General features: G+C 41.6%; 1 protein-coding gene across 2 annotated transcripts in view; it reads right to left on the reverse strand.

Moving 5' to 3' along the window:
- Positions 1 to 375: 375 nt before the first annotated feature.
- The window catches only part of LOC137938628 (callose synthase 9), a 102504-nt gene continuing 80222 nt past the window's right edge, over positions 376 to 22657 (reverse strand). For both annotated transcript variants that reach the window (XM_068783597.1, XM_068783596.1), the window contains exons 44-52: positions 17576 to 17734; positions 8318 to 8431; positions 8141 to 8229; positions 7904 to 8062; positions 7707 to 7809; positions 7425 to 7544; positions 1195 to 1245; positions 919 to 1101; positions 376 to 834 (exon numbers count right to left, since the gene is read on the reverse strand). In XM_068783597.1, the coding sequence (XP_068639698.1) occupies positions 598 to 834; positions 919 to 1101; positions 1195 to 1245; positions 7425 to 7544; positions 7707 to 7809; positions 7904 to 8062; positions 8141 to 8229; positions 8318 to 8431; positions 17576 to 17734 (1215 nt within the window). In that variant the 3' untranslated portion in view covers positions 376 to 597. The remainder of the gene's footprint in view (positions 835 to 918; positions 1102 to 1194; positions 1246 to 7424; positions 7545 to 7706; positions 7810 to 7903; positions 8063 to 8140; positions 8230 to 8317; positions 8432 to 17575; positions 17735 to 22657) is intronic.

Here is a 22657-nt window from a genome sequence, read left to right on the forward strand (position 1 = left end):
ACTCCAACTCCTCGGTGATGATAAAACCCTAATAACAACACCTCTTAATTATAAAGAAAAAATTAAGGCAACCACGATACAAGAATAAAATTTCCAAATTACCCTTAATGAAACAACAATTAATGACTCAACATAGGACGTTGATTAAACTCCACAATTTAACAATAATGAAAGTTATTTGCGGAAGTTGTTGTACAACTCTATTCTTCCTGGTAGGCAGCAACACCCTCCAACCATGATGTCGGATCTGCTAACGTTCTTTTTGAGATACCCTTTTCTTTGTAAGGGTTTTGGAGAGAAGCAACGACAGTACTAAAGGTGAAGAATCTTAGAGCTCAATTCAGGTTTCCCTATCTAACTATAGTACAAACTGCCTGAATACAAAAAAATTACTATTTGAATGCACATTACATCCAAAAACTCCTACATTCAGTCCATAAATACATGTGGATGCATCTCTTCATAAGTCAACAGGTGTGAAATGTTACATTGGTAGGATCAGAGGTGACACTGCTAAATTTCCCACCTCGAAGGAGAAAATACAAAAAGAGAACCCTCAGATCCTAATAGAACTATTAATAAATAAATCAGAATATATCATAATCCAGTGTTGGGATTGTTTCCTGCTAGGATGAGAGAGATCTCTAGACCTCTGCTAAATGCCTGGTTGAATAAAAGACGTGTTTGGAAGGTCGATATAAAGGGGAACCATGAGCATATTGCAATGGGCACAAAAATGATAATTCCCATCCCTGCATCGTACAGGCGAGCAATTGATCGGATGGATTTCCACATCCCAAGCTTCTTTATCAGAGGCTTCCATGCTGCAGCAATCTAAACACCAAACAACACAAGTTGATGCATGGTAGCATAGTTTAAAGGGTTAAATAGTATTGACAAGCAGCAAGAAGTACTCACATAAATAATTCCCCATCCTGTAGGCACAAACGCAAGGATGCAGGCAAAGATGTCCGGTAAAGAGAGATTAGTTACCACAATTGCAACAACTATACCAGCTAATGCTAGGATGAATGAGACACCTTGGACAAAGCGCAACACTAGCTGAAAGTTAACCGATGCCTTTTGGCTGAAGGTGAACACCTGATAATTCATAACCAAGACAGAGAGGACTTACACTAAAGAACTAATCAACTCATTCCTTGAATATGCAGTTCAGAAATACTACAAACTAACCTTGAAAAGGATTATCAGTACAGCCAGGACAATCCAAGATAGTCCATATACCTTCAAAAGAAAAGTAATTCAAATGAAATCTGTTACAGAATATTACAACTGATTTACACTGCCTCACTACTACAAGCAATTCACAGTATAATATTCTTCCTTTATTTTTAATGGCAGAAAAATATTATTGAAAGGTAGTGAACAATTTTTATTTTATTTTTCAATTTTCTATATAAATAATAGTCTACTAAGTTATCAAGAATCTTTTTGGTAGTTTCTCCTGAGAGACAATAGAATTTAATACAACAGGAGGGAAGTAGTAACATTTGATTAAAATCCTTGTTTGGCTACATGAAAACTATAAGCAGAACAAATAAATAAGGAGAATCACTGGATAAATGAATCATTCCACCTGCACTTTAGTGCCACAGTTGCATCAAAAGAACCATTTTCTAAGATCAATGGTAAGGTCAATTGCATTCAAATGACAAATTATATGCATATGTCTACCAGACGAGTGAAGGGAAGAATGTTGTCATCAAAATGATCCTCTGACCATTTCAACTTACAAGGATTAGATTCCCTAAATAAAGACAAACACCTGCCACTAGATTGAATCACAGGCACCATCATATACATACGAGATATTTATGTTTTAAAGAAAAAATACGTATGTATTGATACCCCCAATTTGACATGTCTACCGCAGAAGGGGGAAAGGGAACAAGGTCGACAAGAGAAAGTGGGGCACTCAGGGGCCCACTTTAGAAGCTCCACCTCGCAACAATGAGACTGTCCTCTAGAGGACAGTTATTTACAATGTCAAGAGGCTGGCCAATACAACCTAAAAGATTAGTCGTTTAAGTGCGGAAAACCAACCTAATCATGAGAGGTGGACCGGAACCACCTCTGACACCCACCCCGCCCCTTACTGCTCCCTACAGGATTCGAAAGCGGGACGTGCCGGACTTGGATCTGATATTATGTCAAGAGGCTGACCAATACAACCTAAAAGACTAGTCGTTTAAGTGAGGAAAACCACCGCTCACAAGAGTGGACGGAACCACTCTGACACCCACCCCGCCCATTCTCTACCGCCTCTCATGGGATTCGAACGCGGGACGTGGCGTGGCCCAGAACTCAAGATGTCAAGAGGTTGGCCAATACAACCTAAACGACTAGTCGTTTAAGTACGGAAAGCCAACCTAATCAAGAGAGGTGGACCGGAACCACCTCTGACATACAAAACAAAAATAAAAGGAGTTCTGAGGGGAGCAGCAGAAGGAAGAATAGAAGATAGAGTCTAGAGGTTCTAGACCCCCAAAGTCTAGAGAGAATTGGGGTAGTTTGAGCGACTTTGTGGGTTATGGCTCTTGGACTAACAAAAGGTACACTTGCTTGTTTTCCGATTTCCATCATTTTGGTATCAGAGCAGTTCAGACTTGGGTATGGTGGAGTCGAAAATGGAAGGCATAGTAGAATTAGTGCAGAAAAAAATTTCAGGACTAAAGAATAGGGTGGAAGAACTCAAATCCAACATGATGTCGATTTGGGACCTTCTAATGGAGGTCCAAGAGGGGATGCGAACTAGAACAAAAGGGAAATTGCTGATCGGAGAGACATCGGCAAATCGCACTAGAAGGTATTACAAGGGAGGGAACAACAAGGGAACAAAACATAGAACAGAAGGGAAGAAGAATAGACTTACCGGTTTTTTCTGGAGAAGACCCGTACAGGTGGTTGTCAACAGTGGTCTATTTGGAAGGGAAAGCTCTGAATTGGTTCTCGATGGTGGAATGACGTGCCTTGATGCACACCTGGTTGCACTTTCGGGCGGTGCTCCTAGCAATTCAAACCCACCTAGACATGAGGTTTGTATGAGGTCCTTCTCACACTTCGGCAAGACGACACAGTCACGGAGAACTGGGAGCAGTTTAAACTCCTCTCCGCACCACTGGTCGACACTTCTGACGAACTCCTCATGGGAACTTTTATCAAAGGGCTTCTAGAAGACGTCCGAGCCGAATTGTGAGTCAACCAACCCGAGTCGTTACTCGCCCTCATGGAAGCCACTGATTTCATTGACCAGCTTAACTTAGTCCTAGACCGCACATGCGACTTTAAGTGGTGTAGACCTAGGATAGTGGGGTTGGGGTGGATTGCGGCATCGAATGAGATGTCATCGTCCTATATCACACTTGATGCCGAAACCAGCGTAATTTAGTCCCCCTTCCTGCACCCCCCAGCGGCGCTGTTACGAGACATGATTATCCGATGCCTCTCCGACGCAGATGCTCAAGCGAAACATGAAAAGGGCTTTGCATCTGCTGCAACGAGAAGTTCTCTCCAGGGCATCTTTGTGGACTTCACCAGATGCATGTCATGATCATCTTCGACGAAGATGACGTGCCACAAGACCACAAGGGTGCCTTAGCCACAAACATGGAGCCTCTCATGGACGATCTTGTGATTATGTCCATGAATGCTACAGTGGAGGGGTCACCTCAAGCAACACTCTCAAGTTATGTGGTTTGATTGTCCAAAGCAACATCATCATCCTCATTGACAGCGGTGCATCCCATAATTTCATCAATACGAACCTTGGCCGGGAACTGCATCTTCAAGTGGTGCACAACCAACCCTTAGGAGTTACAGTCATTGATTTGTACCGTCTTAGAGGCGAAGTTATGTCCCCAACCTTGAAATCAATATCCAAGGCCTCAAAATCAAGCAACATTTCCATCTCTTAACCATGGAAGCAACCAACATGGTCCTTGGGGTGGCCTGACTACAACTACTGGGTGATGTCAGCTTGAATTGGAGCACTCTCTCCATGACCTTTGAGGTTCAGGGAAGGAAAGTAAAGTTTCAAGGGGAACTCGCATTAGTCAAAGTCGAAGTGTCACTGAAGGTGATGACCAGAATTCTGGAATATGAGGGGCTGAGATGCCACTTGGAATTTCATGGGCTGTCAGGACTGAACGAGGGTCTCTTAGAAGAGGTTTCACCAAAGATCACTGGTCTACTCACTGAATTTCCACAAGTGTTTGAATCAATACCTAGACTGCCACCTGCACGACCCTTTGACCATTCCATTCCATTAAAGGCCGGTGAATGGGTTACCCAACATCCGACCGTACCGGTCCTTTTATCAAAATATGAAATCGAGAGGATCGTACGAGAGATGTTATCTGATGGGATTATCCAGCCCAGCAACAACCCTTTTTCTAGTCCAGTGCTTTTGGCAAAAAAAAAAAAAGGACGGGGGATGGCGGTCTTGTGTTGATTACAGAGCCCTCAACAAAATTACTGTAAAGTCAAATTCTATATCCCAACCATTTAGGAGCTCCTGGATGAACAGGAAGGAGCACAAATCTTTACAATGTTGGACCTCAAATTGGGTATCACCAAATTCAGGTGAAGGACGAAGACAAACCCAAACCAGCATTTCGCATTCATGAAGGGCACTACGAGTTCTTAATGATGTCTTTCAGCCTCACCAATGCATCCTCTACGTTTCAAGCTTTGATGGATTGAATTTTTCAGCCACACATCTGTAAGTTTATACTGGTCTTCTTTGATGACATTATGATTTACAGTCCTGATCATGTAGCACACTTGTCCCTTTTTCGGATCACTCTCCAACTACTAGGGGACAATCACCTGGTTGTTAATCCCAAGAAATGCTCCTTTGCAAGCACCAGCTGGATTACCTGAGTCATTTTATCTTGGCAAAGGTGTCTCGGTTGATCCTTCCAAAATAACTGTCACGCTCCAATGGAAACCACCACCGGATGTCAAGTGCCTCCACAACTTCCTGGACCTTACAGGATATTATTGTTGATTTGTAGAAGACTACAAAAAAATTGCTGAACCCCTCACCCCATTGCTAAAAAAAGGATGCCTTCCTCTCGACAGAAGATGCCCAGATAATGTTTAACAAGTTGAAGGACGCCATGACCACAGTGCCGGTGCTAGCTACGTCGGATTTCTCTAATCAATTCATTTTAGAGACCTGTGCCCTTGGCAAGGAATTGGAGCTGTACTCATGCAGGAAGGGCGCCCTCTAGCCTAGTTAAGCCGAGCCCTGTCATCTAGGGCCTGCTTGAAATCTGTCTATGAGCGAGAACTCATGGCTGTTGTCTTCGCTGTCCAAAAGTGGCGACACTATCTTCTCGGAAGACACTTTATCATCGGCACCAACCAGAAGAGTATGTTTCCTTATGGATCAATGTTTGATGAGAGAGGAGCAATAGACATGGGTTACAAAGCTCATGTGCTTTGATTTCGAGATACATTACAAACCAAGTGCAGATTATAGGGTTATTGATGCAAAATCTTGCAAGGAAGAATTCATCGACATCTCAGCTCTCTCTTTGGTGTGTTTCTCCAGTCTTGAAGAAATAAAGCATGAGATCCAAAAAGATGACAGCCTTCACAAAATTCAGCAAGAGTGACTGGTGACAACACCATCCACCCTCATTGCAGCATCGTCAAATGCTGCTTGATATACAAAAACAGCTTGGTGCTCCCATCTACTGCAGCTTGTATTCCTCACCTCCTCTAGGAATTCCTCTCTACCCCTTCCGGAGGATGGTACTATTGCACCTACAGGTGCATTGCCAACGTGGTGTATTGTACAAACCCAAATGAGGCATACAACGCTTTGTAGCAACCTGCAAGGTCGCCAGCAGAACAAATATAATGCCCTCACACCAGTCTGTTCCAACCACTCCCCATTTCCAGGCAGGTATGGGAGGATATCTCCCTCAATTTTCTCGGTGTCTCCCCAAGGCTCAAGGGTTCGACACAATTCCGGTGGTCGATAATAGACTAGCCAAGTACATCCATACACCACCAACCAGGTAGCATACTTGTTTATCAGTGAAATCATCTGCTTACATGGATTTCCATGGTCCATACTGTCCGATAGAGACTGGGTTTTTATTAGCACTTTTTGGAAGGAGCTCTTTAAGCAATCAGGCACTCAACTCTGCATGATCTCAGCCTATCACCCATAGACAGATGGACAGACTGTAGTCAACAGATATTTGACCACTTACCTATGTTGTTTTGTGAGCAGCCACCCTATGCACTGACCCAAATGGACAGCTTGGGCTGAATTCTGGTACAACATCACTTATCATTGAGGAGCTGGCATGACACCCTTCCAAGCTCTTTATGGAAGGGATCCACTGACACTCTTATGCTACTCTATTGGCAAATCTCCATTAGACGAGGTCAATCAGGAGCTCCAAGATCGAGATTCTATTCTGATCAAACTCAAAGACAACCTGGACAAAGCTCAAGCCCAAATGAAGGCCCATGCTGATGGCAAACACAAGGAAATGCACTTCCAAGTATGTGACTTTGTTTACCTCAATGACAAGGTTCTTTCTATCCAGCCAGACAGCATCCTCCATACCCGGCAACTGCAGGATGGTACCTATATAGTGTTAGTCAAATGGAAAGATCTCCCGAATTTGAAGCTACATGGGAACCCTGTGCTACTATCCTGTTTCAATTTCCTTCTTTCCATCTTGAGGACAAGTTGCATCTCAACTGGAGAGGGGGGGGGGGGGGGGAGGGGCCCATTGCAGAAGCTCCACCTGGCAACAGAGGGACTGTCCTCTAGAGGACAGTTAGCTACAAAACAAGAATAAAAGGGGTTGTGAGGGGAGCAGAAAGAGGAAGAACAAAAGAGAAAGAGGCTGGAGGTTCTAGACCCTCGAAGTCTAGAGAGAATTGGGGTAGTTTGAGCAGCTCTGTGGTTCTGACTCTTGGACTAACAGCAGGTACGCTCTCTTGTTTTCTGGTTTCCATCAGTATCATATTTATATTATCCTGTATTTGAAAGCATTAAGAAAAATATTGCTATAAATAATTGCATTCTTTTCAAGATTCTTTTTATACATCGATACATTAAGGGACGTTATTAATGGTTTCCCTTTTATTAAAATTGCACGGGAATCATAATTTGCATATGTTTCAATAGTATAATATTTAACCTTTTTAGAACACAAAGCTTAAGCCTCAATTAACATCATTTGTTCAAACGGTAAACATTATATTAGCAATATAACACTGCTTTGCATGTATCTTGAAATGAACAATTCAAGCATGAGAGCTTTGCTCCTCCTTATTATAAGAGAAGAACAACCACAAGTAAGCAACTGAAAGAATAATCTCATCATATACATAGTCACACAAATCATGCACTATCATTGAAGAAGACCTACCGTTAAACTAGTATCTGATCCAGTTGCATGCAGCTTGTACACAACACCGTACTGGAAGATGAAAAATCTTAAGCTCAGAAGAGTCTCTAGTATTCTTCCCCTCAATGTACGGATATGCCCCTGAACACCAATCATGTTGAGAAGGAAAAAAATGAAATGATGAACTAAACAAGAGGAGACAATTATCTTCAACAGAAAAGTTCTTCCAAAATGAACAGCAAGAACAGTATGCATTTTTTTTTTTTTTATGGAAAAGGATGAAAGAATTTGCAAAAAGAATACCAGTTCCTCATCCCACCAAGCCTCCCAGCTTTCCTCTCCCTTGACCCCAATGCCACCTCTGTATAGGAGCCAATTTGTCCAGTCCTTAAAGTCCTCTACAGTCCTGAAGAGGTACAAAAATGACACATTAATCACAACCATTACTTAAATTTAGCTTACAAACGACTCGTACAACATCTGAGCAAATGAGCACATACTTCTGCCACTCAAATCCTGAAGCATTGAACAAGTAAGGAGCAAACAACCAAGACAAAGCCATGAACCAGCTGCTGATAGTGACAAGGATATAGGACAATGCACCTCCCTCATTATATCCATATGCGAGAAAAACCACCAACAAAAGTACAATCTCTAGTCTGGAAAACAAGAAGAATTAAGTAAATAGCACTACTTGAACAATTTGCTTGAGGGATTAAGGAAAATAGAAAACCAACCCTTTAACAAAATGGCTACGGGAGTAAAGCCGGTAGTTCTCTGAAAATTTTATATGACGAACCACAAAACCCCGTCCGGTTGCTTGATACTAGAGATATGCAAGAAAAGCATTCCATTACTTAAAAATAGCTAACCAATTTTATTTTTTAAAAAACTCAAAAGGAATAAACACTTGCCCGTGCACCACCATGGAGAATTGTTCGGCCAAAATAGTGAGTCCTTGTGCCCAGAGAAAATGTGAAAAAGACTGAACAAAGCTGAAATTGCATTGTTATAAAACTGACAACTGCCTGCAAGAGGAACGATCTCATGGGTTAAATGATTCACCAGAGAAGTAATACCAGAGCAAAACATAGAGGAGTTAAAAAGAATGCTGGTTGGTTATAAAAAAGAGAAAAAAAGACAAACAAGGAGAAAACAAGGGAAAGAACGGGAAAGAGAGGAGTAGAGGGAGTAATCATCTTATTGAACAAATGACTAGTCACTTTCTGGATAACATCTTACGAAAAAGACTGCCCAAACGTTCAAGAGAGACTAATTAAGATTCCAAAGCTAATTAAACTTGATTTTGTAAAAAGATGCAGCATAGATCAAAATTACCTAAGTTACAATGCATCATGGTTTCCATGTCATTGATACACATCATATGTCATTTTCAAAAAAAAATAAAAAAATGCACCAAGCAACTGATATCATTCTAAAATTTCCCATTGGGAATTAATAAATTGTTATAGGCTGATACTCAAGTGTTATACCAGTGGTATCAACCATACATGATTTTTTTGGGAACTTGATATAGATGCAGAAACCCATCCAACATGAAATCATCAGACACAAACTCAAGATTGGAGAAGAGAGGCTCAACCTAAGTCTAATACTAACTTATGGATGACTCTAAATTGGACATAGGACTTTTCTCAACACTTGCTCACACATAGGCACACATTATGGCTGTAAACATGTGAAACATTTTGGGTCCAACTCTCAATGGAGACCCATCATACCAGCTCAAACACCATGAAGAAACACATCCAACTCATAAGCTCAATCTTACAGCAGAGACATATAACCCAAATTCTCATTGTGGATCACTCTCTGTCATGATTCTCAACATTAACCAATGATGAATATTTTAACCAATAGGTGATATTTGGTCCATCCAGATCCTCTTTACTTCATAGAAGTATGGTGATGCTTTTATAAATGCATGCAGCCTAATCTTTATTGATGGAGCTCTTTAAATTCACTTGATATGGTTTAAATCAAAGCTCCATGGAAACCACATGAGCCGCAAGTCAAAAGATTTAATGTTCAGAGCACAATGTCATTGAGTATCAGATACAGTTAGCATGCTAATAACAACCGTTCCCATCTTTTTGCTTGTTCCTATAGTGGTAATTATCACTCTTACCAGTTGATCATTTTTCCACAAAATGGACACTATTATTTTTGGCTTCCCAAACTTTTCAGTTTCATTTGCACCAAGCACAGCAAGCAAAAATGAAGCTTGTCATAACCCAAGTTCCAACTAAATATTATTTACTTTAGCAGATAACAAAGGGTCCACAGTTGTTTGAAACTAAATGAACACATTGCGATAACATTAAAATAGAATAAACATCTGAGAGAAACATGAAATGAAATAGAATTGCAGAAAGGAAAAATAAAGAGATAAAAGGAAAAAGGAGACAAGAGGTTGGTAGTTGTTGCAAAAGAAAGAGAGTCATGTTAAGGATCACTCGACCCTAATGCTCTCCTAAATCTTCATTAACTAAAGTCTTGGAAAATTACAAAAATGCCCTTCTACTCCTTTATTGTATATGTAATGTATCTCACATCTATAACAGCATTCTGAGACAGAATAACATCCTCTAAGGAGAGAAGGTTCACAAAAAAAAAAAAAAAACCTAAATTACTCATACTCAAATAACTAAACTACCTCTTGGATAGTACATTTTAACAAGAAGAAACAGGTATGAGAATGTCAAGAGTATAGATACTATTAATACATTATGCACATAGAGGCCTAGAGTCTACACTTCAAATTAAAAATATCATATCTATAGTTTTCTGAATGGCTAAGGTCACCCTTCAGCAATTTAGGTATTTTGGCAAAGTAGTATTTCAAATTTAAGTGTCTTGATTTTGAAGAAGATGATTTTTTTTTTTTTTTTGAAATGCAGTGTATATACTATAAAAGAGGGGGAAGAGAAAAAACAAACCTAGCCAGGAGGGCCTTCCTCCACAACAAGGTGTTGGAGTGAAATACTCGTCTTAGCCTGAATGTCTAATAAATGATTGGCAGAGCGAAGAATGTTCCAATTACAATTTAAAGAAGAAATTAAATTACAGATTTCTGAATACATATCCCAATGGTGCCACAGAGATCTGATAGATTTTGCACACCGGTTAATCACAGACTTTGAGTCCCCTTCGATGCAGAGGGGCCCACGAGCCGGTAAGTGATACTTTGATTCTGTTCAACAATCCAGGGAGTTCTACAGTTGTGGAATTGGAGATGCCAAGAGGGCCCACGAAGGAGAAAAGGAGATAACCATTTACATCGTGAATGACCCCTCCATAACATGCAGGTACCAGGCAACCAAGAGTGCTTCCATCAAAGTTAAGCTTGAAATGGCCCGTTGGTGGAGGGGCCCAAGTAGCCATGATCGGTGGGTAGGAAGGCAGAGACATCCCAACGACCAACTGCCAATTTCCTCTGAGGTTAGAGCTGTTGAGGTTTCTGAATTCTTTTTGGATCAGGAGCCAGATAGAAATTATCAAACAGATTTCAACGAGGGAAGATTTAAATTCGAATTTTCTCCTGTTTCTTTCTTTCCATAAACCCCATATAATATGCCCAATGCAACATGACAGAAGCATTTTTCCAAGCTTTGGGAAACTAGCACCAATGATTGAGAGGATAGTGAATGGGAGATTTTGTGCAGCGCAATATTGGAACCCAATTTTATTTAAAAGGTTGGTCCAAACAGTATGGACATAGTGGCAAGATAAAAGTATGTGATTGGCTGTTTCTGGGGCAATTTGGTAAAAAGGGCAAAAAGGATTTGGGACGGTGGTTCCCTGCCGGATTAGGGAGTCAGATGTGAGGATTTTATTTTTGTAGGCAATCAAGATAAAGTATTTAGCACGAGGTGGGGCAAGGAGGTTCTAGGTGGAGGCTGTTGGGTGGTTTGGCTGATTTGAGGTGGGGTTATTAAGGCAATTGTAGGCTGAAGCAGTTGAGAAGATGCCTTCTGTACAAGGTGTCCTGATCAGAGTATTAGGATTAAATCTAGGTTTGGCTGTGGAGATGCTCGAAAGGATACTAGATGCCAGGATGGCTTCAGAATCTGAGAGGTCTCTTCGGAGATTCAAATTCCAGCCCCCTGTTTCAGACCAAAGATCTGATATAAGAGGCATCAATATTTCTAGCCAAGACAAAGATAGACTTATAGTTAATGTTGAGGCTGGATTGGCCAGTCCACCAATCGGACCAAAATTTTGTGGAGATTTCATTGCCAACGTAGCACTTAACAACTTTCTTAAAATCTGGAAGTAGCAAGGATATTTTTTTCCAAGCTGTCAACAAACAGTAGTATCTTCCCCCCTCAGCCCACCATCCCAAAATCTTGTTGGCTTTGGCAGCAACTAGGGCTCTCCAAATTAGATCAGGAAAAAGATTGAATTTCCAGATACATTTAAGGAGGAGCAGAATTTGTAGTGGTAGTGTCTCGGACACCAAGCCCGCCACGGGATTTTGGCTTGCAAACCTTTTCCCGTTTTACCAAGTGATACTTTTTCTCACCATTCGGTCCTCAAAGAAATCTTCTTTTGATGAGCTCAATTCTGTCTCTAATAGAGGCGGGGCACCGGAACATAGAGATAAAGTAACCAAGGATTCCATGAAGGCAGGATTTAATGAGGACCAACTTACTAGCTTTAGAGAGGAATTTCACTTTCCAAGATGCCAAGCGACCCTCCAAGTGCTCAATAAAAGGGGGCCAGAGCACTTCGAGGGTAAACCAGCGGTCAGGGGAAAGCCCAAATAAGTACACAGAGTTATTTCAGTTTTACATCCAAGGTAGTTGGCCATGGAGTTTAAAAGGTGGGGTTCAATATTAAAACTAGTAATAGATGACTTTGATCAACTTACTTTCCAACAAGATGAGATTTCAAATAGATTGAGCAAGACTTTAATGTGATGAATTTGTTTCAAAGAGCCTTCACAGAAGAAGGTCTCATCCGCATATTGTAGGAGGGTGATGTCCTGAGCAAGATCTGGGGATATGGGGCTGAGCCATCCTAATCTTTTAGCAAGTCGAACCATGGTTGACAGATGTTCGCCAATAAGGATGAAGATGAGAGGTGACAAAGGGTCTCCCTGTCTGATTCCCCAGGTCTATTGAAGTACCCATAGGGCTTACCATTGACAAGACCAGAGTAAGATGCAGTGGAAATACAATTTCTCATCCAAAATCTCCACCAGGTGCCGAAACCCATGTCACCAAAAAGGTGGTCCATCAACTTCTAATTAACCCGGTCATAAGCTTTTTCGAAATCGAGTTTGAGAACAACTCTTGGTTGAATTGATTTTTTGAAGGAGTCAAGTAATTCATGGATATTGCGACCTCAAATAAAGGCACTTTGACATGGGTTAATAACACTGGGGAGGATGGCTCTAAGTCGATTGGAGAGAATACAGACTAAGATTTTGTATGCGCTGGTGGTAAGACTGATGGGTTTGAAATCTTGTGGGTGGGCTGAGTTGGCTTTTTTTGGGATTAGGGCAATGAAGGAAGCCCCAATGGATTTATGGGTGAAGCCAACTTGATGGGAGTTATTGACAAAAGCATGGACATCATTTCTGATTGTCCCCAAAGAGTTGGGATAAAATTCACCATTAAACTGTTAAGTTGTGGAGCCTAATCAACACCCTACGTAGGGTCGGTATGCGGATCGACCTTCGCGGTAAGTTCGCCGTGGGGGTTGGAAGGGGTGCGGGAAGCCCACCTCCCGGGGGTGGGGGGCAAAGCCCCCGCCCGATCCATGATATATTAACTGTTGTTTCATTAAGGGCAGTTTTGGAACTTTACTTTTGTATCGCGGTTGCCCTAATTTTCTCTTTATAATTGAGGGGCGCCGCTATTAGGGTTTTATCATCACCGAGAAGGAGCTGAAGTTGTAGCCCGAGAGAGGTTAGAGAAAACACCTATAAGTGTGTGCGATTTCTCTTGTAAACTATTTCATCTTTATAGTGGATTATTGCATCGGCGGAAAACAGGACGCAATCTCCCCCTGAGCCAAACCTGTATAAATCTTGTTGTTTTCATGTTTGCTTTTCTTTTCTTCCGCGATTATTATTATTGCTCTAGTTAGTTTGGAATTAGGGAGTCTAATTCCTAACATACACCCGTCTAGGCCTGAGGCTCGGTCCTTTAGCAAGCTAAGATCAACCTCATCAATTTCCTCAGGAGAGAAGGGGCGCTTCAGAACTTCAACTTCTAACGCAGAGATACGTTAAAACTCGAGCTGATGAAGAACAAGGCGGTTGAAAGACTCCTCTACATATAGATCTGAAAAAAAAACTTCACAAGAGCATTAGCAATGGAGACGCTATCAGTGATCTCCTCGTCTTCATTTCGAAGAGAGGAGATACGGTTAGCTTTCCGACGGGCTAAGGCAATGGCATGGAAGAATTTTGTATTTCCAACCCCATTGGTCAGCCAACCGAATCTGGCCCGCTGTTTCTAGTGAGTGGTTTTATTCTTTAAGAGATTTGTAAGATCACAATTTAAATGATTTCGGAGAAAAGTTCAGGGTGCAAAAGTGAAATTTGCTCTTCGAGGAGATCAAGCTTAGAGATGCGGTGCCGGACAGAATCTTTCCCAACTGCAACAACAGCACAGAGGCTTCGGGCCCATGTACGGATCTTACTCTTTAGGGCTTTGAGCTTGAAAGGGAAGGACCATCTTGGATTTTGGTGGTGGTTAAGATCTTGCCACCAGTCTTTCAGTTGGGGAGCAAAGGAATCATGACGGAGCCAGGAGTTTTCGAAGTGGAAAGGAGAGTGTCCCCAATTCGGGGGGTGAGTGTTAATTTGGATTGGCCAATGGTCAGAGCCAACTTTGTTGAGGACTTGGCCTGAAGTGTTGGGGAAGAGATGGAGCCAATCATTATTTGCCAGAAATCGGGCTAATTTGGATATGAGGGGGGTTCCAAATGACAAGATTGCCCATTCAGGGTCTGAGTATACCATAGACTCTGAGCAACAGATAAATGAAAATTTTGCGGCTTAGTTTCAGTAAGGATTACAATGTTAGGTTTACAGTAAAAAATAGCTGCCTTGATGATGTCGCGCTTGGAGCGCGAGCTGATTCCCCTGGCGTTCCAAGAAAGAACTATCATGGTAGGGGGATGTTAATAATATCCTCTTTCGAGTAGCAGAAGAGGCCATGGTAATATTTTGAGAACTCCCATGTTAGTTCTAGCATCTTCTACGTCTCATGTGGGGGGAATTTGTCCGCATGGAGCAGAATATGTTGCCTCATATTTTCGACCCTCCCTCCGAGAGATAACAGGGAACCTGCCCAGATATTCGGGTCGAGGAGGGGGGTCCTTCTAGAGTAAGCGAGCGGGAGGGTGGTTTTTTGGATTTTCTGCGGGAGTAGGTGGGAGGATTTGCAGGAATACTCCCCAATGGGGGCCACTAGAGGTTTGTTCAAGGTGGGATTCATTGAAGCCAATGGGGTTGGACAAAGAATGGTGGTGTATGGCATGTGGGGGGGGGGGGGGGGGGGGGGGGGGGGGGGGGGGGGGGGTGGTTGGGGGGTTTACAGAGTTATCAGATAGGCTATTAGAAAAGCTATCATTGAGAGTGTCGCAGTTAAAAGGCAGCGGCTTGGAATTGGTGAAGAGGTTGAAATGACATAGCATTAGGCGATGTGGGTTTGCCGAAGAAATTTTTGGAGGGGACCGTGTTACAATGTGGGGCCCACCATGGTGCAAGAGCTAGTGGGATCCACTATGAGAACATAGGTCATCAAGAAGAATCCTAGAGGACTTGGGACACCAAGAAGAGTCCTCTCCCAAAGCAAGCTCGAGTTGAACAATAAAGAAGCACAAGCTGAATTGATTTAGAAGACTTGAAGATCAAGTGGGACCCACAAAGATCTCATGAGTTGGGACTCTTATCAAGGTGCGCTGGAGGATCATGAGGGGCCCACAAGGATAAGGCCACGAGCTGGCTTATCCCTTAAGTTCACGTGGGTAATAAAGGACTCCTAGTTCTACTCCAATTAGTCTTCTAGGAGTCCTAGTTTGAATAGACTTACTTATATTGAAAGTTAGAGTTAGAATGTAATTAGGATTGAATGACAAGTTGAATGAGGACTCTTACCTTCTCCTCTAATATATATAGAGGTCTTGTAAGTCGAAATAAATCAAGTAACACATTCAATCCCGAGTAGGTTCTCTCTCTCTCTCTCCCTCTCCTAGCTTGACGCAGCTCACCCTTTCCTTTTTATTTTTTTCTGCTCTACCTGAGAGCTTTTCTCCCCTTTTCTCTTTTTTTCTTTCTTCTTTCTTTGATTCGTGATCATAGAAAAGGGATCCTAAATTCAACAGACTAAAAGGAGGGATCTAGAAGATCTAGATCAAGGGGGATGAGCGAGGGATCCGATAGGTTGGGGGCTGTCAGAGGGGTTAAATTGACATTGGCAGATTTGATTTCTGGAGTGTATTTTTGGAGGTTGACAGAGGTAAATTGTTTTTGAATGGGTTTGTTGTTCTCGAGGGGAGAAGGTGTCGATTGGGATAGATGGAGGGTGTGGCAAAAAGGAAGGGGTTATGATCCCTCGGGATCAGGGTGGTGATAGGTGACAAGGGTAGCGTGGGGGTAAAAAGGTGATTTTTTGGATTTGGGGATGACAATGGGGGGTTGGGATGAGATTGGGTGGGATGGGACTAGGCGGGATGTGGTTTGGCAGGATGAACTGACGAGCATTGGGCTCCAGGTAGGAAAAGGCAGACAAAATCTCAGGGGGGGAGGGGATGTTAGGGTAGGGTGAGACTGGGCGGGATGGTTTTTGACGTGATGAGCTGGCAGGCGCTAGGTTCCAGGTAGGAAGAGAGGATCTCAGGGGAGGGGGGAATTTCGGGGTGGAAGTTTTTTGGAACTTGGGCAGGGTTCGACAGCAGGCCAGGTGGCAGGTGAATGGAAGGTGTGTTGCTCGAGGTAAGGGATGGCGTGTCCATATAAGGGACTAACAAATCCGGTTCAGAGGGTGATCGTGGGCTTGGCAGAGAAAAGACTACAACAACTTTCAGGATTTCAAATTTTGAAAAAATAAAATTGGGAGGGTAACCTGGGGGAATTCCAAGGGGATTGGTCGTTGTCAAGTTGAGTCAAAATTTACTAGCTCCGGTCTTTGCTCAGTGTTGACTCGGTCACAGGTTGATTCATTTTCCGGAGCCGAGTTAGGCTGAGTTTGACTCAACACAAGAGCTTGCGAGTCAAGGAACGTGGAGTGGAGGGCAACCATCTCCTCAAACTCTAGGATTTTGATGGAGATGATGACACTATTACTGCGGAAAATAATTTAAATTTCTAATGCAAATGCTTTTCCATCACATTACTAACATCAAATAATTTGTCTATTGAAGAGAAAATATGGAAGGCATTTACATGACTTTCACAGTAAGAAGTCTCACAACACCAGAATTAATATGGTGGAGTCTTACAAGAGTTTCACAGAAAGAGGTCTCACAGAAAAATCTCAGTTTAAAGTGTTTTAGTTATGTTAGTATTTTATTTATGTTGAATTGTTTAATTATGCCAGGACTTATCTTTAAGTGTTAAACTTAGGGTATAATTGGGACAAGGGTACTTTAATTGTAAGTGGAATCTATTACTTTCCACTATTATAAATAGGGCTCATGTACTCAGATTACAATAAGTCAATGAAGTTTCCTCTTTTCTAGAAATTCCACATGTTCCATAATGAAGGTAAAAATTCACAAAGATAAGGTTATTATAAACTTTTTTAGTATATGCCACTTAAAGTACCACCTACACGAATTTGTCCATGTATGATCCATATCAAGCATTTTTTACATACATTGTAGAAAGAGGAGGAGAGAACAGTTACAAGATTTAATTATTCATGAGAGAAATAATTGATGAATATAACATGGGATGGCATTACACATCATTTATGAGCCATATTAAGAAACACAACAGGCACAACTTTTTCTAGTAACTACAATTGCAATAACTTGAGAATGACAATAATCTATTAAATCATGTAATATAAAAAGAACAATATATATTTATAAAAAAATATAATCCAAGCGACAGTCAAGGAAAGATGTGAATTACAGGACCATCTTCAATTACAGACAAGAGGTGAATAATATTTTGGTGAAATGGATACCTTGAGAAATCCTTGTTCCAAAATGAAACCTAAAATCATGGGTACTGCAGTAAACACACCAATTTGAAATAAAAATTGTGTGTTAAGAGCAGCACTGAGGGCAGTATTGTCCAATATATTAGCTCTCTCCTGGATAGCTTCACCCACACCAGATAATGCCTGAAAAGGAAAAACAGGATAGGAAGATGTGACTGACCTCTCGATAAAATGCTAAGAAGAACCAAACCTAATCGTGATCAGTTAGTTGGTGTCAACAGACACCAATACAGAAACATAATTATAAGTAGGCCTCTTTCCCCACCATTTTAATTTGTTAGTGGAAGTAGTCCAATGGGTTAACTGGAAAAGTTATGTTGTTTTTTTTTTTTTTTTTTGAATGGTGAAATTTATTAAATCATAAAAGAAAATACAGAGTTTATGGCTGAAGTGGCTGATAGTATACTAAAATAATACATCATGAATACAACAGAAACAGTATATAATTCTGTGGTATGCAACTCATAGTGGCCATCAAACTTCCCAAATTGACATTTTTTTGCTAGTGAATCAGAAATTAAATTAGATGTACATGAGTTCAAGAGACGTGTCTTGCTGAAAGCTGATCAGCAATTTGTAGAAAGTGATGATCAAAATGCTAGCAAGGGTCAGCTACTCTACCCCTAACAATGATGACCAATGACTCGTCCTAGATGATGAGTGATAATGTAAAATGTTCGGTATACAACTGTACACCTTGAAGCTTCAGCATTGTTTGAATCTGTTTGACCAATTGGTCCCGAGTATGTGAGCAATTGGACACCCTCATAATTTCGAATTATTCCACCAACTACTGTCAAAATTTAGTTTTAGGAACCGGGCAGGCAGCTCCATCCGAGTTTGCTTTCCTGGACAGGAAACAGCAAGGGCTTTCCAGTTTTGTTTCAAAGCCACTGCTGTGTAATCAATAAAGTCACTTGTTAATTGAGCCTAAGAGAGAACTTAAGTGAACTGAATTCTCAGTGACAGCCCCCAAAGAATGCTCCTGATTGTTGAATACACTGTCATTTCTTGCTAACCATAAACTCCATGTGATTGACGCCCCTACTCTTCTCCATAAGGTATCACCAAGCTTCGGTAGAGGAGAAGAAATAATTTTGGCCAGCCATTCTGACAATGACCTCGGAAGACAAATAGATAAAAACAAAACACCGCACATAAGACTACATATTTCATTTGAAAAAAGTACAATGAAGTAGAGAAATGATCAATAAATTCATCCTCCAAGTTAACAAAAGCAACATCATGTAGTGGGGGGTTGGAAACCATGCTGACACAATTGAACACATGTATAGATTCTAGTTTTAAGGACAGTCTAGAGCATTTAAAAAAAAGGACAGTCTAGAGAAATGCTTTAACCTTTGCTGAACCAAGAAACTTGCAAGCCAGAGAAGGACAGAGAGATGTAGAAAGCGTCCTCTCTATGAGCTTGCTATAAGAGAAAGAAACAGAATATTTTCAGAAGATTCCACTGCTCCTATTAATTTATCCTCACCGAGACCCTATAGTAGAATTGCTGAAGTAACGCTTTGAAATCTTGGAGTTCTATATCAATATGTTCTCTAGTCATATAAAGACTAAGTTCCCACTCACTAGAATCAAACAGTTTGAATTCTATGACTGTAGCATTTGGCATACAAGTGGCACAATACAGAGATGGAAATCCTTGTGATAGAATCAACTGTTCTTACCCCATGTAGAATATTCTGTTAGAAATTGCATAAACCAGCAAGGGGTGGCACCAAGCCAAACCGGCTCGCAAACCGTTCGAGCTAGGCTCGAAAAAAGCTTGGCTCAGTTCCGTTTTTACTTGAGCTCGGCTTGAGTTCAAACTTGAAATAAGGCTCGTTAAGTATAACAAGCCAAACTCAAGATTTTCCAAGTTTGACATGTTAGTTCGTGAGCCGATTCATTAGCATATACTTGTTTACGAAAATATCCTTTACTCTAATTGCTCTCGCCAGTTCCCTCTTTAGTTGATTGATAGTTGCTCTTATTTACCTCAAACCTCAAAGACGATCGATAGTTCAGCCCTTTTGGGTCCCTCAACATCTAATGTTGTTGTTTGTCAATAAACACTATTGATGGAAGTATTTGCTCTTTCTTTTAAGTCTATTAAGTTGATTATTATACATTAGTATGCTCCATTGCAAAATCTTGGACTTCTCTGCAACAACTTGCAATTCAGTGGTACTAAGGAATGGCTAGCCCTAAGAACATTGTCAGAATGGCTGGCCAAAATTGTCAGTTGACCTGGGAACATGAGACTGCTGATGGACACTTCCACCACAATGGTAAACTTGCAGTTGAAGCACTGATTATTTCTTCCTTTTCCAGTCCCCAAGAAATTTTCGTCCACATCATCAAACATGCGAAAAGGAGAGCCTTCCCCAAGCTCGGAATTTTAGTTCCAAGGGCCAGCTAACTAATGGCAGTAAGGTCTCGGGAGAAGCACAACTAAAGTTCAATCATGATTAGGAAATGTGTCCATTGACGCTGGACATGGCAATAAAGAGAGAATACTTTGGTAGCCCTACTAATGTCTTTTTGAAAATGGCAAATTTCATTCAAGGCAAGCCAAGAACAAAACAAACAAACAATCAAAGGAGCACCCCTTGAGAACAAATGATAGAAAAGAGGCTCCTTGTTTAGCTAGAAAGTTAGCTAAATCAGCTGACTTGGGAACATGAGACCAAGAACTAACAAACAAGGAAGCAATATCTACAATTTCATGAAAAACTGCCCAATGACACCAAGGGGGACTCGAAAAAAGAGGAACACTAGCTGATCACAGCCTTGGAATCCCCTTCAATGCGGAGAGCAAAGAGTTGTGTTGAGGTAGAGTCAAATATCCCTAACGGGCCAGAGTAAGAGATGAGAGTGGTGCACTCGTTTTCCTGAATAGCGCTTCAAAAGTCAGCCTTGCCTGAATTGCCTAGAGCACTCCCATCAAAATTGAGCTTAAGGACACCATGGGTGGGGGGCTTCCTATTTCACATGGCTTTAGGGCGAGAAGGGTCAGACATCTAGGCAATGGCATGCCAATTATCACAAAGTAAGGCTTCCAACTGACACTCAAACTCCTTCCATGTGTGAATCCAGGTAGAAATTTGGCCAATTATGTTGATGGACGCTTCCTCCACAACGGCAAACTTGCAGATGAAGCACTGATAATTTCTTTCATTTCCACTCCCTAGGGAACTTTCCTTCACATCACCAAACATGCTAAGAGGAGAGCCTTCCCCAAGCCTAGAATTTTCATCCCAAGGGCCAGCTGCATAACGGTAGTAAGGCCTCAAGGGAAGCACAACTGAAGCCCAATCATGTTCAGGAAATGTGTCCAGACAGTACGGTCTCTAGGGAAATGCTCTCAAATTCCTTTGTAGAGAAGAATAGCTCAAGGAAAGAAGATACACTTGAAGAGATCTAGATAGACGAATGTTTTGCACTTTGAGCAAGGACAAACACTCCTCACTATACAGGTCTGCAAATAAACTTATCAGGGCATTAGTAATAGAGGCTTTATACGAGGTTACTTTGTCATTGACACATAGTGATGTAACTTGGTTAGTCCTCTACTTGGCTGAGGCAAAAACGAGAATTTAGTTTTTCCATCACCTTCAACCAGCCATCTAAATCGAGTTTGTTGCTTCCATTGGACTCGCTCCCAATGGGAGATAGATTAAATTTTATTTTTGATGAAAAACGAGTGACGAATTCAGTGAAAGAGAGATCTTTGTTCTTCAGCATTTGATGGTGGCAATTTGAGATAGAAGAGACTCCTCAGCATTGACAATAGCTCGACACTCCAGGGACCAACTTATGAGATTGGTTTCAACAATTTGAGTTTGCAAGAGAGCTGCAAGCCAACAGCTCCAAGCACATGAATATTAGACCTCTATTTAGCTACTAGATTGTTAAATTCCTTCTCCAACAACCAGGAATTTTCAAATCTAAACAATCAGGTGCCCCAGCGCCTGAACTTGGTACCGAATTGGATTGACCAGTGGTCAAATCCAGCTCTGTTCAAAGAAAGTACCTGCTAGTAGCATCACCCAGTTATTAGTCTATTGAGCTTGGAGAGAATGGATCTTGTTGTTCATACAACCAAGTGAAGTTTTTGCCATAATGGTTGAATTCCTCAAGCTCACAATGTCCGATAAAATTAGCAAATCCTTGCATTGAAGAGGTGATTGTAGTAGTTGAGAGAGATTTTTCATTACCGTATTGGATTGCATTGAAGTCACCTGCAAATAGCCATGGGTGGGTAAATGTTTTTTTTTTTTTTTTTTGAAATGGTGCTGAATTTTATTATGAGACCTCAAATGAGCTGATTACACGAGGGGAAGCCTTCCCAAACAATGAGAGATTGCTAGGAGGTTCCGAATTTTGCCAATTTATCAGCCAAAGAATTGGCTGATCTAGGAACGAGGTTCCAATTACAATGGATGGATGACATAATGTCAGCAATACAATCAGTGATTGGCCAGTGGTGCCAAGGAGGGGAGCTCTCGTTTGAACACCAGTTGATGACAGTCTTTGAATTGCCTTCAGTAATCAGCTTGCCCTGAGCCGCTCCTTAAAGATTTGGAGGCTGAACAGAAGAGCACTCACTTCAGCAGTATTTGAATCAGCGATACTCACCGGCCCTACATAGGATAGAATAGAGTCTCCACTGCTATCTCTGAAAACACCACCAGCTTCAGCCGGCCCCGGACAGCCTAAAGCACTGCCATCAAAATTGAGTTTGATGCAGTCGTAAGGGGGAGGATCCTAGGTGGCGATAACCGGATGCCTACGAGGGCCTGCCATGTGCACTATCAAACCCCAATTTTCTCGAAGGGAGACACCCGATAGAGAAGCAAACTCCTTCCTACAATGTAGCCAGCTCGATATAAGGCCCACTGCTTGAGAAGCTATATTATCCGGGCTGCTAGCGTTGGAATTGAATCTCCGGTTGTTTCGCTCTAGCCATATACACCATGGGACATGCGCAAGGCATGCCAAGAGAATTATCTTGCCCAGCTTAGGAATACGCATCCCCAT

The sequence above is a fragment of the Aristolochia californica genome, unplaced genomic scaffold (genome assembly GCF_029961685.1).
Source record: "Aristolochia californica isolate CCGP_79_NKW_82.1479 unplaced genomic scaffold, dmAriCali1.0.hap1 SCAF_8, whole genome shotgun sequence".
NCBI lineage: Eukaryota > Viridiplantae > Streptophyta > Magnoliopsida > Piperales > Aristolochiaceae > Aristolochia > Aristolochia californica.